The following is a 17,642-nucleotide window of genomic DNA, read 5'->3' as shown; positions in this document are numbered from 1 at the left end:
GTATTCCAAGTCATGAAAGACAAGGACTGACATCCAAGATTGCTCTAGCCAGCAAAGCTTTCATTTAGAATGGAAGGACAGATAAAGTGCTTCTCAGATAAGGTCAAGTTGAAGGAGTTGTTCATCATCAAGCCCATATTTTATGAAATGTTAAAGGGACTTATCTAAGAAAAAGAAGATAAAAAAATATGTATACTAAAATGACAGCAAACTCACAACTACTAACAACCACACCTAAAATAAAAAACTAAGGAAACAACTAGAACAGGAAAAGAACCACAGAAATGGAGTTCACATGCAGGGTTAGCAACAGGGGAGGAGGAGGAGGGGGGAAAGGTACAGAGAATAAGTAGCGTAGATGGCAGGCAGAAAATAGGGTGAGGGCAAGGATAGTATGGGAAATGTAAAAGCTAAAGAACTTAAGACACATGGACATGAACTAAAGGGGGGAATGTGGGAGGGAGAGGGTGTGAAGGGTGGAGGAGAATGAAGGGGAGAAATGGGACAACTGTGATAACATAATAATATATATATATATTTTTGAAAGATTTTATTTATTTATCTTTAAAGAGGAAAGGAAGGAGAGAAGGGGAGAAATATCAATGTATGGTTGCCTTTCTGAGTCCCCTGCTGGGAACTGGCACACAACTCAGGCATGTGCCCTGACCAGGAATCGAACCGCAATTATGCGGTTTGCAGGCCCGCGCTCAATCCACTGAGCTACACCAGCCAAAGGCAATAAAATATATTTTAAAAAAAGACTAAAGTACTACAAAATGTTAAAGCAGTTACTCAGTTCTGAATGGTAAGATTTCTTTTTTTTCGTCTTTTTTATTTCTCTTCAAGTTGTTTTGCAAGAAATGTGTAAATGACTTTGAAGATCAATGGAAAAATTAAAAAATAAATAGGTGTCTAATGCTGAGAATTAAGTACTGTATATAGCTCATGATTCTTAAAACTTTCTCAGGGAGGTTTAAAAATTAAAATTTTCACATTAGCTTTGTTTTTTTGTTTCCTTTTTGCTGCCATACTGGCATATTGTATGCAATTTTAATTCTTAGGGGAAGGAAAAAGTATAACTTCTTTTGATTAAAGTCACAGACATTGAGTGCTACCTTCCAAAAGAAACTCTTTTCCATGATGATTTGGATCCTTTGGTACTTTCTGATTCTTCCAATGTTTCTTCTCCATGACATTCTTTAAAACCCTGTCCAGTTTCACCTGTTTAGGATAGATATATACAAAAAAAAAAAAAAAGAACAAGAATAACCCAAGTTAATACACTACTATTTCTACACAGCCGGTGGGAAGAGGTAAGAACAGGAAAGCACCCTCGATTCCTCCTGGTAAACTGGACCCTTGCAAAAGTAAAATTAGAACCAAATCATTACCTATAATCAGAATGTGTTATTAGGGTAACAAAGAACAATACAAGTGATGCTCTTAAAGCAGGGTTTATAACTATATTAGCAATGTTTTATTATTTAAGCTAGATGGTGGATTTATTTATTATTATTTTTTAAAGAATTTATTTTTCTAAGAGAGGGGAAGAGAGGAAGAGGAGGAGAGAAACATCAATGTGCGAGAGAAACATCGACTGATTGCTTCTAGCACGTCCCCAACTGAAGACCTGGCCAGCAACCCAGGAATGTGCTCTGACTGGGAAATGGACCAACAACCTTTGGTTCGCAGGCCAGTGCCTCAAACCACTAAGCCACACCAGCCAGGGCCATTTATTATTCTTTATACCTCTCTATTTGTAAGGGATGTCTGAGGCAAGATGACTAGAGTGTGGGTTCAGAAAAAAATTACTGTGTCAGCCTACTTCAATCTCTAACTAAGAGTCAGACCACACCAAGTCTTGGATAACATTTTCCTTAGTAGTATCAACCCTTTTTCTACCCCAACGTACCTGATGAATACTTTCACCAGAGGCACTAACTCATCAGGGGGAGTGATTTCAGGAATTATGCCAAGCACCATTTGAATAATATTAGAATGCTGTGTGCATTTACTCTAACTTAAAAGGGGAGTGATTTCAGGAGTTATGCCAAGCAACATTTTAAAAATATTAAAATATTTTAAAAACATTAAACAGTCATTGTGCATTTACTCTGAGCTAGGCCTGGTGCCAAACTGTTTATGCATATCTACCTACTTAACCTTTTTTACAACTGTGTAAGATGTTTTGATGAGAAAACTAAGGCTTAGAGAACTTAGAAGTCATACAGTGAGGGGCAATTAGCACTGAGCTCATGGTCTGCCTTCAAACCCCTTTTTCTTCAGTGGCAAGTGAAATGCTAGCTCGGATACCAGGAAGAAGCTGCTCTGTACACCTGATATGACTAGTGATAATAAACATTTATTCCCTTTATTAATTGGGGTTTTGAAGAATCTGATCAGCTCTAGGGAATACTGCCATATAAACTTGGGCCTGCAAAGGTAACAGCCAGACTTTAGAAAACACTGTCCAACTAAGGTGCTACTACACAGGGAGGCCCTCTCCCTCCTCGCAGCACTAAGCTCTCTACATACTGCCAACCTCCCATGGGAAGATCCCTCCCTCAGCATTTAACTACTACCATCCCCACTTCCCTATCCTCAGCTAGGTAACTATCATCCCTCCTGAACCTGCAATTAAGCACTACATTGTAAAAACTGTAGCTCTCATTATAATTTTCCAAATTAATCTCTTAGAGGTACTTTTCTACCTCTTAATCTTGCAGCTAAAAATGACTAAAAAGCCACAGAACATCAAAATACCACTGGTAGCCTTGAATTCACTCTTCCCCAATTCTCCTGTAGTGGTTTTATTGTATGCATTCATGGCTATCTCCCTCATTTGAGGATAGGTTTCTTTGAGAGCAATAAATATGGCATGCAGCTTTGAGTCTTCCCAGAGCAGCTAGGTTGGGATGTAACATATATTAAACACTCAAACACATGTCTTTAATCTTTCCTTCCGAGCTTACTTATATATGCTTTTAAACCGTTTTAGGAACAAGGATAAAGGTAGAAAACTATCTCTAACTGAAGAGTTTAGGGTTAACTTCAAATGTTAAAATCACAGCACAGGTGTCACCATCAAAAATGTGAGAAACAGGAATGATGAGCCTACCCAATTTTTTTCGTCTTGATTTATATTAACATTTTATGTTAATTGCTATTACTGCTGGAAACTTTCTTTGAATAACTTTACAACAGTAAACCCATTCTTAAATGAGTCATATATTATTCCAACCATGACATACAGCATTGTTTACTTAACCAATTTCAAATTGTTAAGACATATAGGGTTTTGGTTTTTCTTGCAATGATAAATAACATTTTAATAAAGACCTTTAAGTACCTAACATTCTTTTGTATAATTTCCCTAGGATAAACCCCTAGAAATGGGATTTATTGAGCCAAAGATTATAAATAGCTCTTCTACACTGCTAATCTACTTTGAATAACCATAACCCTTTTGGAAAATAATATGACAATATTGATCTTTAATTATCATTAAAAAACATAAAAATTTCACCCAATAAATTGTTATAATTTAAGAAACAAGGTTACTTAAAGAGTAAAATAAAAAATATGCAGGCTATCACTAACCAAAGTACAGGCTGAAGAGAGAAATATATCAATTCTTCCTTCTGATAACACAGCAAAACCCAAGTTTGTAATTATAATGGCAATTCTGACATAGGAAATTTGCAGGAATGTCTTAAGCAATTTAAGCCAGAATTTAGCTTTCTATTACATTTTACTAAAGTAATTTATAGGTAAAATTCAAGTTGACAAAGGATATGACGACAGTCTAGGATAGTTTTCAACCACTTGGAACAGTAAGAATTGAAATGTATTAGACAATGTATTGAAATGTATTAAACTTATCAGGTATACTGTCTTAGTAATTCTAATTCCTGTGAAGAAAAACAGGCACAAATATAAAAGGTAAAAACGGACACAAAAATAAACCAAACCAAATTTCTATTCTTGAACTTACTTTTCTCATGAGATGTTTCACTGATGTGTTCTGTAAGATACTCCAACAGCCCATCAAATATTTCCAGGAGATTCTTAATAGATTCTTTATCTCCTTTCACTATATTTTCTCCTGGACACATAACACAAAGCTATTAAAAATTTAACCAAGAAATCAAAAGCCTCATAATTTTGAAATGAATATAGCACTGTGAAAATACTGTTCAAGATCTAAGGGTTATAAACTAACCCAGGAAAAACAATGTAATACAGTTGACTCTGAGCAACACAGGTTTGAACTGTGTGGATCCACTTATGCATACTTTTTTCAATAAATATACAGTCAGCCATCTGTATTCCCAAGATTTTGTATCCAAGAATTCAACCAACCGTGTTCAAAAACAGTACTTTCTATCCGTGGTTGAGAATCCACATATGTGGAAGGCCAACTTATGTTATACATGAATTTTTGACTGTGCGAGAGTTGGCACTTCTAACCCATGTTGTTCAAGGGTCAACTGTACTCACATCAATTTCCTGATGCCTAAGTGTATCTGAAGACACAGAAGGGGTAGTCTTGAATATGTTGCTTGATAATTAATCGACATATTTCTTCCTTTATCAAGAAGCAAAATAGACTTAAGAAAATATCCTCTGATAATATTTATACCAAAGTAAGAAATAGCTAAGCAGAACTTTATTTGGCTAGTTAAAAAAATATATGGAAGGAGAGACACTTTCAGATTTTGGAATCCTAATTCTAGATGGTGGTTTGTTATGAAGACAATGGCAGTAAAGAAATATAAAGCCCTCAATCAGTGGATTGAGTGCGGGTCTGTGAACCAAAGGATCGCAGTTCAATTCCCAGTCAGGGCACATGCCTGGGTTGCAGGCCAGTGCCCTCAGGGGATGTGTAGGAGACAACCATACATTGATATTTCTCACCCTCTCTCCTTCCCTTCCCCTCAAGAGGCAATCATACATTGATATTTCTTACCCTCTCTCCTTCCCTTCCCCTCTAAATAAAATCTTTTAAAAAGTGTTTTTAAAAAAAGAAATATAAAAAGAAAACAATCAAATTTGTTGGAATACTTTCATCAGGATTTCCTAATTTTTTTTCAAATTTGTTAATTCCTATTTACTTTGTATAGATCATACCCCTTTTTTGGATTAAAAACCATCCATAGCTCCCAACATATAAAACTCTTTTTAATCTCACATCATATCCAACCTCTCCAGCTTCATCTCCCCCACATCCACTTTATGCCCAGAAATTAACCTTTAAACAATACTTAGCAGATCACCTAATCCATGACAGATTTTTAATAAATGTTAAGTTAAATACTGACAAGTAATGGGTTTGTAAAAGCATGGAAACTTGAGATGTTAAATGTCCCATAAAATAGACTCCAATCAACAGATATAAACAAACTGAATTCTTGAGAAACTCAAGGAACAAGCAGAGTAAAACCTTGATCTTTAAGGGAACCTAGCCATTTATAACTTTGGTCCTGATGCAAAACAAACCTAAACCGGAAACTTAATGTTTTGCATTGCTGCTAGTCAAACAATGTTTGACAGATTTTTTTGTGTTTAAACTAAATAGAAATCTTGTTTTTAAGCTTTATGCTTTTCTGGCTTAACAAGATATACCAGTATACCCCAAGGGCGTACTCAGGACTTTCTTTCCAGGATGGGGAGCACACTCTGCCAACCTAGCAACAAGGACTGCCTGCCGGAATGGAGCGCTTCACGGTGTATCGGAAGCTGATTTAAGTAAAATAAAGGAGTAAAAAGCTGTTCTGCAGGCTACTGGACAAGGTAAAGAGTGTTGCAACTTTTCATGGGATAGGTGTGAGTTATCAAGGGAAGCTCTACAAAAAGTTCTATAAGCAGACATGACCTTACTATGTTTAAAAAGCGCAAATACCAGAAATTGCCCTGCACCAGTGATAAAGCCATTCTAAATTGCAAAAGAACAGGGGAGGACCCCCAGGATTATTCCTCAAAATGAATAATCTCCAAATTAATTAATCACATTTACTCAACTAGAACCGTACTCAGAATCTTAAGACAGTATTTTTGCAAAAATCTGTTCTTGTCAATATCAAATTAAAATTAGTAAATGACCTACTGATTAACATGTACTTTCTTTAACTACTGTCAAAGAATAGATCAATAGTATAAACCTTACCTCCTCTTAATGATTTAAGAACAGTTTCAAGTCTCCAAGATTCCCTCTGTTTGTTAGCTGGAAATAATTTACTCTATTTTGCAAAAGGCTCAAAAATAATGTACAGTTCTATTTATTTTGAATAGGTAATATATTCACAATTCAATATTCAAAAAATACAAAAGGTATACAATGAAAAACCATTGGAAAGATTCATTCCTCCCTTGTCCTGTAGCCCTTAAGTTCTTCTTATTGGAGATAATCAGTATTACAGGTTTCTTGTATAAGCTTCTTGTATAAGCTTATACAATCTAGAAGAGATTGAAATCAATTGCATATACATCATACATTCTCTCTACCTTTGTATTTATAAATGCACATTACCATTGTAACTGCACATTACCATTGTAACTACACATTTTCCTCACACAACATACATTGGAGATTGTTTCACTAACGTGGAACATTGTACATGAAGAGCATCATCAATGACCTTTTACAGCTGCTGAGTAGTTCCCTCTATGCTGCTACCACTAATCTGTTGCCATTAATGGATGTTTAGGTGTTTCTAAGATTTTATTTATTTATCTTTTTAGAGGGGAAAGAAAGGAGAGAGGGAGAGAAATATCAATGTATGGTTGCCTCTCATGCATCCCCTGCTGGGAACTGGCCTGCAACCCAGGCATGTGCCCTGACTGGGAATCGAACCTTGGTCCTTTGGTTCCCAGGACCGCCCTCAATCCACTGAGCTACACCAACCAGGGCAGGTATTTCTAATTTTTAGCTACTACAAATAAGCAGCATGATAGCTTTAAAATAACAACAACGACAATAAAATCACACTTCAAACTATCTGCTAGGACTCTGACCCAGATCCATCAAACTCAATGTTTGTCTCTCCTGTGAAAAGCTCTTAAGGGTGGCTGCCTTAATTATACTCAGTCAACTGGCTGGGCTCAATCTTGCCATTTGGTCTACACTTCATAAGATTACTCATTTGGCTAATAATGTCTAGGGTTCTACCTAATAAGTTATGTTAGTGAAATGCAAAATTATCTGATGGTTAAGTATATACCAACCTGTTATGTGAGACAAGCTGACCTGCAGGTAATCCAAGGCCAGAGAATCAATTACTGCTTGGACATTGTGGGCTTCATCCTCTTGACTTCTGGGACTAGCTATGAGGTCTGTGGGGAAAAAGCTACATAATTTTGCATCTACAAGGGTCCAAGTTTTCATCTATCTGTCTCTGATCAGGCTTCTGAGTAAGTCAACTGCTACAAAAGTAAGCTCTGCCCAAACAGAAATAAAGGTTTTTTTTTAAGTACAAAAAAAGTTAATAGAGCCTGAATTCCACACAGCAGAATCTTTATTGGCTGTGTATTTTTGAGTGAATATAGTTGAATAAATATATGAACATGCTCTTCCTAAGCACCATGCTAAAGGAAGATAAAGAGATCCCTAAATTCAAGGAGATGAGGTGAGACTTGAACCAATAATTGTGGACTGCTTTCCACAAGAGAAAAAGACCTACAACAGGTGTGAAAGGAGGGTTATTGAATGTCCAGGAATACAGTGCAAACACTAATTCTTATCCATAACATTGGTTAAGTAAGAGGACCCAACAAGTTTCTAAGTTCCACTCAATTTTAGAACTTTTGGAGGTACATTTACATAAAGGTATGACTTTCACAAGGCATTTAGCATGATTAGATTAAACAGTGATGACTAAGACTAGTCAAACTGATTTGACCAAGGCAGTAATTATGGCTTAGTCTCATAAGGTATTCATTAAAGAAGTGAACCCAATAATTTAATATAAGATGTAGACAAAGAGAAAATTCACGATTTTATAAATACCCCAGGTTCTAACTAAAGGCACTGGTAACTTCTGGCTTAAAGTATAAATATTATTACTCCCACTTTTTAATACCCTTACCTGGTACTTTTTCTCCTAAAATAGATTGATAAAGTGCAATAAATACATTAGCATCACAGTCTTCTAGTTCATGTATCCTCAGGTGTATGTGACATTTCAGGAGAAGGTTATTGGCAACAGTTACCCACTCTGTTGGGAAAGAAGGGGAAAAGTTCAGCCTTAAATATTAAACAGCACTAGAAAAAGTCATATATACATTAGAAAAAAAATCCTCACAAAACAGACTTTGAACTCTGTAGAAGATAAGGAATTGATTATAATTTCAAAGGCTCTCCTAGGCAACATTTTTGAAAAGATCTTGGAATGTCTTTCAGACTACTATAATTCCAGTGCAGTCGAAAATATGATGCAAATCCAATTTTCACTGTTGCAACCTAAAATCTTAAGTTATTTACTGAAGTTCTTATTTTACAAGCCATATTTAGGTGTTTTTATTTAAGACATTTATAAGTAAACAGGAATATTATGTCCCAAACAAGGTGGCTTGTTAATGATATTCTGAGGCTACGGCTACTAGAAACTAATTAATGAATGATGCTTCAAATTCCCAGTTGCATTAGTCATGTTTTTACCTAATTATCTTGTGCAAGTCAGAATTTCTCTGGTGCCCAAATTAAGTGGCGATTAACTTAGGCTGTTACAAAGTTGGAGTAATGATTCCAACACTAGTGCACTATTTACTTTTAGTTTTTAAAGATTTTATTTATTTTTAGGGAGGGAGGGAGAGAGGGAGAAAGAGGGGGAGTGAAACATTAATGTGTGGTTGCCTCTGGTGTGCCCCCTACATGGCCTGCAACCCAGGCATGTGCTCTGACTGGGAATCGAACTGGTGATGCTTTGGTTCCCAGACCCATGCTCAATCTACTTAGCTATATCAGCCAGGGCCTTTTTAGTTTAATATATATATATATATGTATATGTATATATATATATATATATATAATATGGTTATATTAAAGAGTATATGAAAAATACACACAAAAAGTACCTAGATTCATAATTAGCAATTACCAATATTGTTTAGGTTTCTTGTCCCCATTTTGTTGCAATTAGCCTGTCTTGAGACATGTGTTCCCTGAAGTGATTGGTGGTTAAAGGGAAAAGTTCTTTTATTCTGTATTCGATTACTTTCAATATGTTCTAGACATGTGTGATTTTATGTTGAAGGCACCTTCTATCCCTTTTCCCAGAAACAATGTGTGTGGGCGCCTCTTCAATGTACATTGTCTCCCTCTCCCCACCCCCCACCGTGTCCATTTCTCACAGATGACCCAACCGTGGCAATTAGTTTGAATGCTGTCATGGAGAAAAGGATGAAAGCGTCCTAGACAACCAAATCAATTCGCTTTTCAAAACTGATGCTGGACAAAGCCAGTTTCTCTAGAGGGCACTGAAGAGAAAAATTCGTTACCAATACTTCAGCGGGGCATCAATGAATCTTAAGGGGTGTCATTTCTCAAAAGGCAGATGCATGTACAACCTCAATCCCCACAATGCAAGAGCAGAGAGCACCCTGACAATGGCTGGATACCAGTGCGGGCAAGAAACTTCACGACTGCCTTTTGCAGCCAAAATGCGGACGTACTAGTAGCAGGGCCTTCTCTCCCCCATCCCAAAACCGCACTCGACGGCCTCCCATCGGAAAGAGAGCAGGGCTACGAGACCCTATCCAGAGAACCCGCCCACTATGACCGGGTATCTGTCACAAGCCAAACTTAGTTGAGGCTGCCGGAGATAAAACGGGCGGGGGTGGGGGAGATCGGGGACTTCGAAGGCTCCAGTCCACACACACCCGGGCTCCAGGCCGACACTCACCAGCCTCAGAGCCAGCCATGTCGTGGAGGAAGGGCGCCGCCAGGCTCCGAGCTGGGCGCGCCGGGGACGGTGTCCTGGAAGGGCCGTTCGGCGCAGACACCACAGCAGAGAGGGAGAACTAAACGAAAGTGCAGGAAAGGAGGGGTGAAAGAGGGAGGAATGTTAAAACGGCTTCTCGCTGCTGATTGGTCATCAGAGCACTTCCTTTGGCAGCTCGAGCCGAGGCAGCAGTTTGGGGGCTTTAGATTCTAGTCTCCGGCACGATCGTGCTAAGGCACTGTCAGGTGTGTAAATTTGACAGTGTGGGTCAGCCAGCAGCGCCCGCCGGGCTCCCGGGGCACGATCACGGAGCTTCCCGTGGGCTTTTTGTCTTGTGTTCCTCCGCTGACTCCAACTGAGAAAGTAGTGCGGCCGCCTCACCCGGTGGGCGGGGCAGCCACGCGACAAGTCAGGCTCCTCCTCCTCGACTCGTTGGGTTCGGGTGGGGGAAGGCTGTTTGTAAGACGTAAACAACTCCTAGTGGTCTGAATAGGTCAGCCTGTCTTGGCCATCTTATCGCCTGGGCTGGACCTGAAAAAGGGTGGGTAGGTTCTTCGAAGTATGGAAAGACGAGAAGAAGGTGAAGTCAAGAGAGTGCAGGCTGAGGCACTGTAGTGGTGGGTGGGCCCAACCATCAAGGGGCAAAAAACCCCCACAAAACAAAACGGGCGAATCTGAGGGAGGGGTCGCAGGTGGGGGCAGGGGCGGGAACATGGCGGATTCCGGAATGTCGGCGGGCGTTGCGGCCTCTGCGCAAGGGCGGGGTGATTAGGTCATAGAGCAGCTCCCAGCATTCTCTGCGGCGGAGGAGGCGGTCCAGACTATAAAACCGGCAGCCGGGACGCGGCCGGCACCTCATTCATTTCCACCGGTCTTTAGGGGAGCAGTTCGTCCTTTTAGTCGCCGTCACCCCGCCGCTGCCGCCCCCGCAAGGCTTCGCTGTCGCCGAGGCCACTTCCAGCGACTCGTCGCACCTGATTTCTCTCCACTTCTTTCCCCGCCAACCGCAATCATTGACGCCATGTCGGGTTATTCGAGTGACCGAGACCGCGGCCGGGATCGAGGGTGAGTGTGAGAACAGACCTGTCAGGCCTGGTGGGTGGGGGATGGGAGGTCTGTGGTAACGAGGGGTGGGTGGCGATGGGAACCTAGTTTTTCAGTCTACTTTTGGGTCTCTCCTGTTAAGGGTTTGCGTTATTTCGATATTTGCCTAAAATTGGCAGATTTTTCCTTTAATCTCATCTTTTTGGGAAAAGGTTTCGGGACCTCGGTGACTTAACAGCTGTGGGGAAAATTCGGAAGGATGTATTGCGAGGGTAGGAAAACTTCGAGGCAGGCAAAGCCGCCGCTGTTAGGAGCTATCTTTGGAAAGGTGTTTTAGGGGCCCCGGAAATTCTGTGGGGGCCGAGAGGGCCGCCTCCAATGGCATTAATGAGATTAGGACAGAGGGGGTGGCCGTCCCCTCAGAAATCGGCCATGTGCCTGAGCCGCAGGTACAAAATGCCGCTCTCGGACATGGCGGCGCCTTTGTTACCCCGCCCGGCGGAGGAGCTCAAAATGGCAGCGTCGAGAAAATGTGGCGCAGAGAGAAATGCGAGACAAAGGGGAAGCGCCGCCCCAGCAGGAACGCCGCCCGGCCGACTCCGCCCGGGCCGGGACTCCTCCCCCGGTAGTTGCCAGCTCCTCCTCCTTTTCCGCACTTTATGTAATTTCGTTACCTTGATCCGGCGCCCTTCCCCGGGATCCCCCTACTCGATCAAGTGTCCCCAAGACCGCTACTGTGCTTACTCTGCTGTCACGGCCTGTGCTGCCCGTTAGCCGTTAAAATTACGGCGCCTTGGCTTGAAAACAGCTGGTAAATAACATCGCTGTTAGGCTCCTCCCATCTTGTATTGTCCCTCTCCCAGATACTTAATTCCTAAGCTTGCGGGAAAGACGGGTATCCACAAGCGGATGTGCTTGTAATCAGAGCCTTTGGTCTTTGAACAGCGGGTTTCCGACCTGATAAATCCTGGGCTATTAGCTTCGTTGACTTTGTGTGTATTTGGGACGATGGGAAAATGAAACCTGAGGTGCTCTTAGCTGGTTGGAGAATAGTCACTAAGAACAACGCTATATTGTAAAGCTTCTGGGAGTCTTTTCATCGATCTTTAGGGTGTGCCAAGGGATGGTAAATTAGTGTGTTTATAAACCCCTATGTGGACGTTTGGAAGTGTAAGTTTGTGTTTTAATTTCAGGTTTGGTGCACCTCGATTTGGAGGAAGTAGAGCAGGTCCTCTATCGGGAAAGAAGTTTGGAAACCCTGGGGAGAAACTAGTTAAAAAGAAGTGGAATCTTGATGAGCTGCCCAAATTTGAGAAGAATTTTTATCAAGAACACCCTGATTTGGCCAGGCGCACAGCTGTGAGTAATTTCATGTGGCTTCAAGTTAACTCAACAATGACTACAGTAAATAAGTCTGATCAGGTTTTAACAGTAATCAAAACCCGATCAGAAAATGTCTTGCAAAGACGGAATTGTGGGAAATTCATGCTTTCTGACTTCTTGTGGGAGAAATGTTACTCACTTTAGGAAACAGATGGCTTTGAATTTTTATTTAGGCATAACATTTGGGGGGCCATGTAGGGTTTTCATACGTGGGTCCTGATTTAAATTGGCCCTATGAAAGTGCCTAATGAATTATAAGTTTAGGGGCTTACTCTTTGCATATTTAATAAGGGGAGGTTGTCATAAAACTTAACTAGATTATTTGTTTTTGTAGCAAGAGGTGGAGACATACAGAAGAAGCAAGGAAATTACAGTGAGAGGTCACAACTGCCCAAAGCCAGTTCTGAATTTCTATGAAGCAAACTTCCCTGGTAAGTGCCAATTTTGAGTTTTCTCTCTCTCTCTTAATTTCTTTTTTCTCTTGGCATTGTTAATTTCTCTAAATTGCTGCTAATTACAGCAAACATCATGGACGTAATTGCAAGACAGAACTTCACTGAACCCACTGCTATTCAAGCTCAGGGATGGCCAGTTGCTCTAAGTGGATTAGATATGGTTGGAGTGGCACAGACTGGATCTGGAAAAACATTATCTGTAAGTTGGGAGGAGTTTTGAGATACTTAAAAGAAATAGAAGGAAGACAGGGTTATTTTAATATAACTTCTGTTGTCTCATCCCTGAATAGTATTTGCTGCCTGCCATTGTCCACATCAATCACCAGCCATTCCTAGAGAGAGGTGATGGGCCTATTGTAAGTATATATATATATATTTTTATCCTCTTTTTCAATATTTGGCTTAGAATTAAATGTAGTGACTTGCAGAATATATAACAAAAGGTGGCTTGTGGTAGTTTCATACAGAGATATTGTCTTATCCAATCTAGTTGGAGCTTGTTATTTGCTAGTATAACAACAATTTGTGCAAAATTAGGACCAAGGATTCTGCTAAAAGCTATTTCACTTTTCTGTTTCTCTTAGTGCTTGGTGCTGGCACCGACTCGGGAACTGGCCCAACAGGTGCAGCAAGTAGCTGCTGAGTATTGTAGAGCATGTCGATTAAAGTCCACTTGCATCTATGGTGGTGCTCCCAAGGGACCACAAATACGTGATTTGGAGAGAGGTGTGTAACAAAAAGGTTTGGGGGGGGGTCTCTTTGTCATTGGTACTAAAAAGTTCCAGAACTCTTAGTTATATTTATGTGTTTAATTGAAGGTGTGGAAATCTGTATTGCAACTCCTGGAAGACTGATTGACTTTTTAGAGTGTGGGAAAACAAATCTGAGAAGAACCACCTATCTTGTCCTTGATGAAGCAGATAGAATGCTTGATATGGGCTTCGAACCCCAAATAAGGAAGATTGTGGATCAGATAAGAGTAAATGCTCTTTATTTCTTCAAACTTGGCTTTAAATTCATTCATAGAATACAAGGTGGGTTTTTTTGTTGTTGTTGTTGTTTTCTTTTTTAAATCCAAACTTTTTTAGCCTGACAGGCAAACCCTTATGTGGAGTGCAACTTGGCCAAAAGAAGTGAGACAGCTTGCTGAAGATTTCCTGAAAGACTATATTCATATAAACATTGGTGCACTGGAACTGAGTGCAAACCACAACATTCTTCAGATTGTGGATGTGTGTCATGACGTAGAAAAGGATGAAAAGTAAGTTATACAAAAACAATTGCAGTGTGAGTTGAGTGTCAGTTTCATAGGTTATTTTAAAAGCAACTTAGTTGGGTACAATCTGAGTATGTTAATCTAAAATGAGCTTGTCAGTCTTTCTGAAAATTCTTGCTTCATTCAGATAATTGGCTGTATAGTATTCCTGTAGGAAAAGGAACTCTGGTGTCCTGTGGTTTTTTTTTTAAGGGTCAAAGGTAAAATTGCTTGATGAGTGGTTATTAATGTTAAGTAGGGATTCCTTTTTGGTTTGTAGTCAGGTACATTGACCATAAATTTGTGGTCACACCGTGGATTTCTTTTAAAATGTACAATTTTTTTCTTTTTAAGGCTTATCCGTCTGATGGAAGAAATTATGAGTGAGAAGGAGAATAAAACCATTGTCTTTGTTGAAACCAAACGAAGATGTGATGAACTTACTAGAAAAATGAGGAGAGATGGGTATGTTGGGCTTCCTCTGTTGGAGCAGATGTTTAAGAGCTGAATTTAGCGGGAGGGCAAACTTAAGTCAGGAGTAATGGATTTGAGTTCTGTGGTAGCGTAGGAAAAACGATAACTTTTGAGGTGAAATTGGAGGGATCTGTGACTAAAATGGCATGAATGCTAAACTAAAATCTATCAGTTAAGTGTCGGTCACTAATACAACTTTATTCAAAAATAGGTGGCCTGCCATGGGTATCCATGGTGATAAGAGTCAACAGGAACGTGACTGGGTTCTAAATGGTAAGTATTTCAAATGAAGATTTGTACTCTCCCTCACCCCAAAGGATTTTGCTCAGACTAGTGATCATGTATATATGCCTTGTTTTGCAGAATTCAAACATGGAAAAGCTCCTATTCTGATTGCTACAGATGTGGCCTCCAGAGGGCTAGGTTAGTACAAACTCGATTCATGGCTTGGTTTTCCAGAAGATCTCCAAATAATTTTTAAAGAAAGTTTATTGCTTTCTTTAACCTCTGCATTTTTTCTAAGTTTTTTTTCATATAAAGGTGCAGTCTTTGTGGCAAGGCCTAGGCATGACAATCGGAGGACTCGAGGGGGATGGAGGACTAGTGATCGGCTGGCTGCTTCCAGTCGATTAGAGAGGTGAAAAGCTGAAAGTGTGCCAGTAATCTTCAAAAGGCAGAACATACCACCTCTGCCACGTAAACTGTTCTCTCCGGGGGGAACTGGAAGTTATCCTCACAGTTCATTGCCGTGGTATTTCTTCTGTCCCATGCTTTGCATGACTGCCATGGTACAGCATTGTTTGACTGTTTGCTGTGATCTGTGAGTCTTTGAGTTTCAGTGAGTTTGCTGAAATGTCGAAGAAATACTTACTTCCAAACTTCAATGTTCAGTGAAATTTTTGTTCAAGTTTGAAATGGAGAGAGCAGCTTTAAAAGGTACTATAAGCCTTTTACAAATTGGTGAGTACTGGCACATGAGCTCTAGAGCAGGAGCAACTTCCCACACTTAATCAGTGGGAAAAGAAAAGCAATGCTTTGAAAGTTCCTCCCTCACCTACACAGTAGTCGTCATGTCGAGACCTGCCAGAGAGAGACACATTCTCAAGTGAATCCTGGCTTCTTGGAAGCGCTTGCCTAGACGAGACACAGTGCATAAAAACAACTTTTGGGGGACAGGTATGTTTTTCTTGCAGCTGCAGTTGTAAGGTCTTGGCAAGACAAGCAGTGTGGCCAGAATTTTGAACATCTGATGAGAGAGTAATGCAAAAGGACCGTGTACCTTTTTGTTTGAAGGTCCTCAAAATGAGCACATGAAGAGGTTGCTGTGAACCTTTAAGTGGCCCTACTGCACAGAAGCATTCAGATGTCACTTGATGATCTATAAGGGGACTTGCTCATGTGGGAATGTGTTAGGGAATACACATCTTTCTGACAGGTTCTATCATTCATTGGGTGGGTAAATAAGACACAAATGACTTGTGCTTTCTTTAAAATTTTTATTTTTAAAGCTCCAATGGTATTCCTGCAGGGAATGGATAACCATTTTAACTGTATTTTTTGCAGCCCGTACCTTCTTGGGAATACAATTGTCTAACTTTTTATTTTTGGTCTGGCTGTTGTGGTGTGCAAAACTCTGTACATTGCTATTTTGCCACACTGCAACACCTTACAGATGTGGAAGATGTGAAATTTGTCATCAATTATGACTACCCTAACTCCTCAGAGGATTATATTCATCGAATTGGAAGAACTGCTCGCAGTACCAAAACAGGCACAGCCTACACTTTCTTTACACCTAATAACATAAAGCAAGTGAGCGACCTTATCTCTGTGCTTCGTGAAGCTAATCAGGCAATTAATCCCAAGTTGCTTCAGTTGGTTGAAGACAGAGGTTCAGGTAAGATTAATTTTGAAATAAGAAAGGTTGGTGGTTTTATGTCACGTAATTGTATGCAAAACCATTTAAATAGAATTGGCAGGTGAGTAAAAACCTTCAACAGGACACAAGTTGAAATACTCTATATCTACAGTGAATAAGAGCTACCTTACTCCGTTTGTTAAAAATTATTTGTGCTACAGAAATAATCAGCTTGCAATTTTTTTTTCTTGACAGGTCGTTCCAGGGGTAGAGGTGGCATGAAGGATGACCGTCGGGACAGATACTCTGCGGGCAAAAGGGGTGGATTTAATACCTTTAGAGACAGGGAAAATTATGACAGGGGTTACTCTAGTCTGCTTAAGAGAGATTTTGGGGCAAAAACCCAGAATGGTGTTTACAGTGCTACCAATTACACCAATGGGAGTTTTGGAAGTAATTTTGTGTCTGCTGGTATACAGACCAGTTTTAGGACTGGTAATCCAACAGGGACTTACCAGAATGGTTATGATAGCACTCAGCAATATGGAAGTAATGTTCCAAATATGCACAATGGTATGAACCAACAGGCATATGCATATCCTGCTACTGCAGCTGCACCTATGATTGGTTATCCAATGCCAACAGGATATTCTCAATAAGACTTTAGAAAGTATATGTAAATGTCTGTTTTTCATAATTGCTCTTTATATTGTGTGTTACCAGACAAGATAGTTATTTAAGAAACATGGGAAATGCAGAAATGACTGCAGTGCAGCAGTGATTATGGTGCACTTTTTCGCTATTTAAGTTGGATATTTCTCTACATTCCTGAAACAATTTTTAGGTTTTTTTTGTACTAGAAAATGCAGGCAGTGTTTTCACAAAAGTAAATGTACAGTGATTTGAAATACAATGAATGAAGGCAGTGCATGGCCTTCCAATAAAAAATATTTGAAGACTGAATTAAGTGGAAATTGTACTTTATTTTACATATCTAACATCCTGTAAAACTTTGCTTAGGTGGTCTTTTTTTTTTTTTAATCAAAAACTAAACTGCTTTTAATTACCATACTTAGTTTTGGGAAGTGGGGAGATCAGAAGATCTGTTCATATTGCAAGAATTAAAATGAGATTGATTTCAGGCTGAATGGCATTTTATCAGTACCTCCTGACATGAGTCATGTAATAGCCTGTTTGCAGAATGGTGAACTGAAAATAAAAGATAGGAAGTCAAC

At 39.9% G+C, this 17,642-nt stretch overlaps 2 protein-coding genes across 3 annotated transcripts in view; one reads left to right on the top strand and one right to left on the bottom strand.

The window, feature by feature from the left end:
• Nucleotides 1-10,321, bottom strand: part of CEP95 (centrosomal protein 95) — a 37,911-nt gene extending 27,590 nt beyond the window's left edge. For both annotated transcript variants that reach the window (XM_037070222.1, XM_037070223.1), the window contains exons 1-5: nucleotides 9,900-10,321; nucleotides 8,085-8,213; nucleotides 7,225-7,332; nucleotides 3,995-4,105; nucleotides 1,116-1,221 (exon numbers count right to left, since the gene is read on the bottom strand). In XM_037070222.1, coding sequence (XP_036926117.1) covers nucleotides 1,116-1,221; nucleotides 3,995-4,105; nucleotides 7,225-7,332; nucleotides 8,085-8,213; nucleotides 9,900-9,918 — 473 coding nt within the window. In that variant the 5' untranslated portion in view covers nucleotides 9,919-10,321. The remainder of the gene's footprint in view (nucleotides 1-1,115; nucleotides 1,222-3,994; nucleotides 4,106-7,224; nucleotides 7,333-8,084; nucleotides 8,214-9,899) is intronic.
• A 65-nt stretch (nucleotides 10,322-10,386) lies between these two features.
• Nucleotides 10,387-17,370, top strand: DDX5 (DEAD-box helicase 5). The gene is made up of 14 exons (XM_037070225.1): nucleotides 10,387-10,479; nucleotides 10,818-11,003; nucleotides 12,176-12,341; nucleotides 12,700-12,796; nucleotides 12,886-13,019; nucleotides 13,111-13,176; nucleotides 13,405-13,546; nucleotides 13,639-13,799; nucleotides 13,909-14,081; nucleotides 14,430-14,540; nucleotides 14,761-14,822; nucleotides 14,913-14,972; nucleotides 16,222-16,446; nucleotides 16,663-17,370. Exons 2-14 carry the CDS (start codon nucleotides 10,960-10,962, stop codon nucleotides 17,064-17,066), a joined length of 1,845 nt encoding a protein of 614 aa, XP_036926120.1. The 5' UTR covers nucleotides 10,387-10,479; nucleotides 10,818-10,959; the 3' UTR covers nucleotides 17,067-17,370.
• Nucleotides 17,371-17,642: the final 272 nt, after the last annotated feature.

This window comes from Sturnira hondurensis, unplaced genomic scaffold (genome assembly GCF_014824575.4).
Source record: "Sturnira hondurensis isolate 20B ecotype Veracruz unplaced genomic scaffold, ASM1482457v3 Scaffold0018728, whole genome shotgun sequence".
In the NCBI taxonomy this organism is placed as follows: Eukaryota; Metazoa; Chordata; class Mammalia; order Chiroptera; family Phyllostomidae; genus Sturnira; species Sturnira hondurensis.
Note: the sequence above shows the minus strand (reverse complement) of the source record. Positions and strands in the feature narration are given on the sequence as shown.

What these genes read in the sequence shown, in the direction of transcription:
- DDX5 (XM_037070225.1), top strand. Translation starts at nt 10,960, where the DNA reads ATGTCGGGTTATTCGAGTGACCGAGACCGCGGCCGGGATCGAGG. An exon ending in ATTTGGCCAGGCGCACAGCT is followed by an intron (nt 12,342 to 12,699) that starts GTGAGTAATTTC and finishes TTGTTTTTGTAG; the next exon opens with CAAGAGGTGGAGACATACAG. An exon ending in GATCTGGAAAAACATTATCT is followed by an intron (nt 13,020 to 13,110) that starts GTAAGTTGGGAG and finishes ATCCCTGAATAG; the next exon opens with TATTTGCTGCCTGCCATTGT.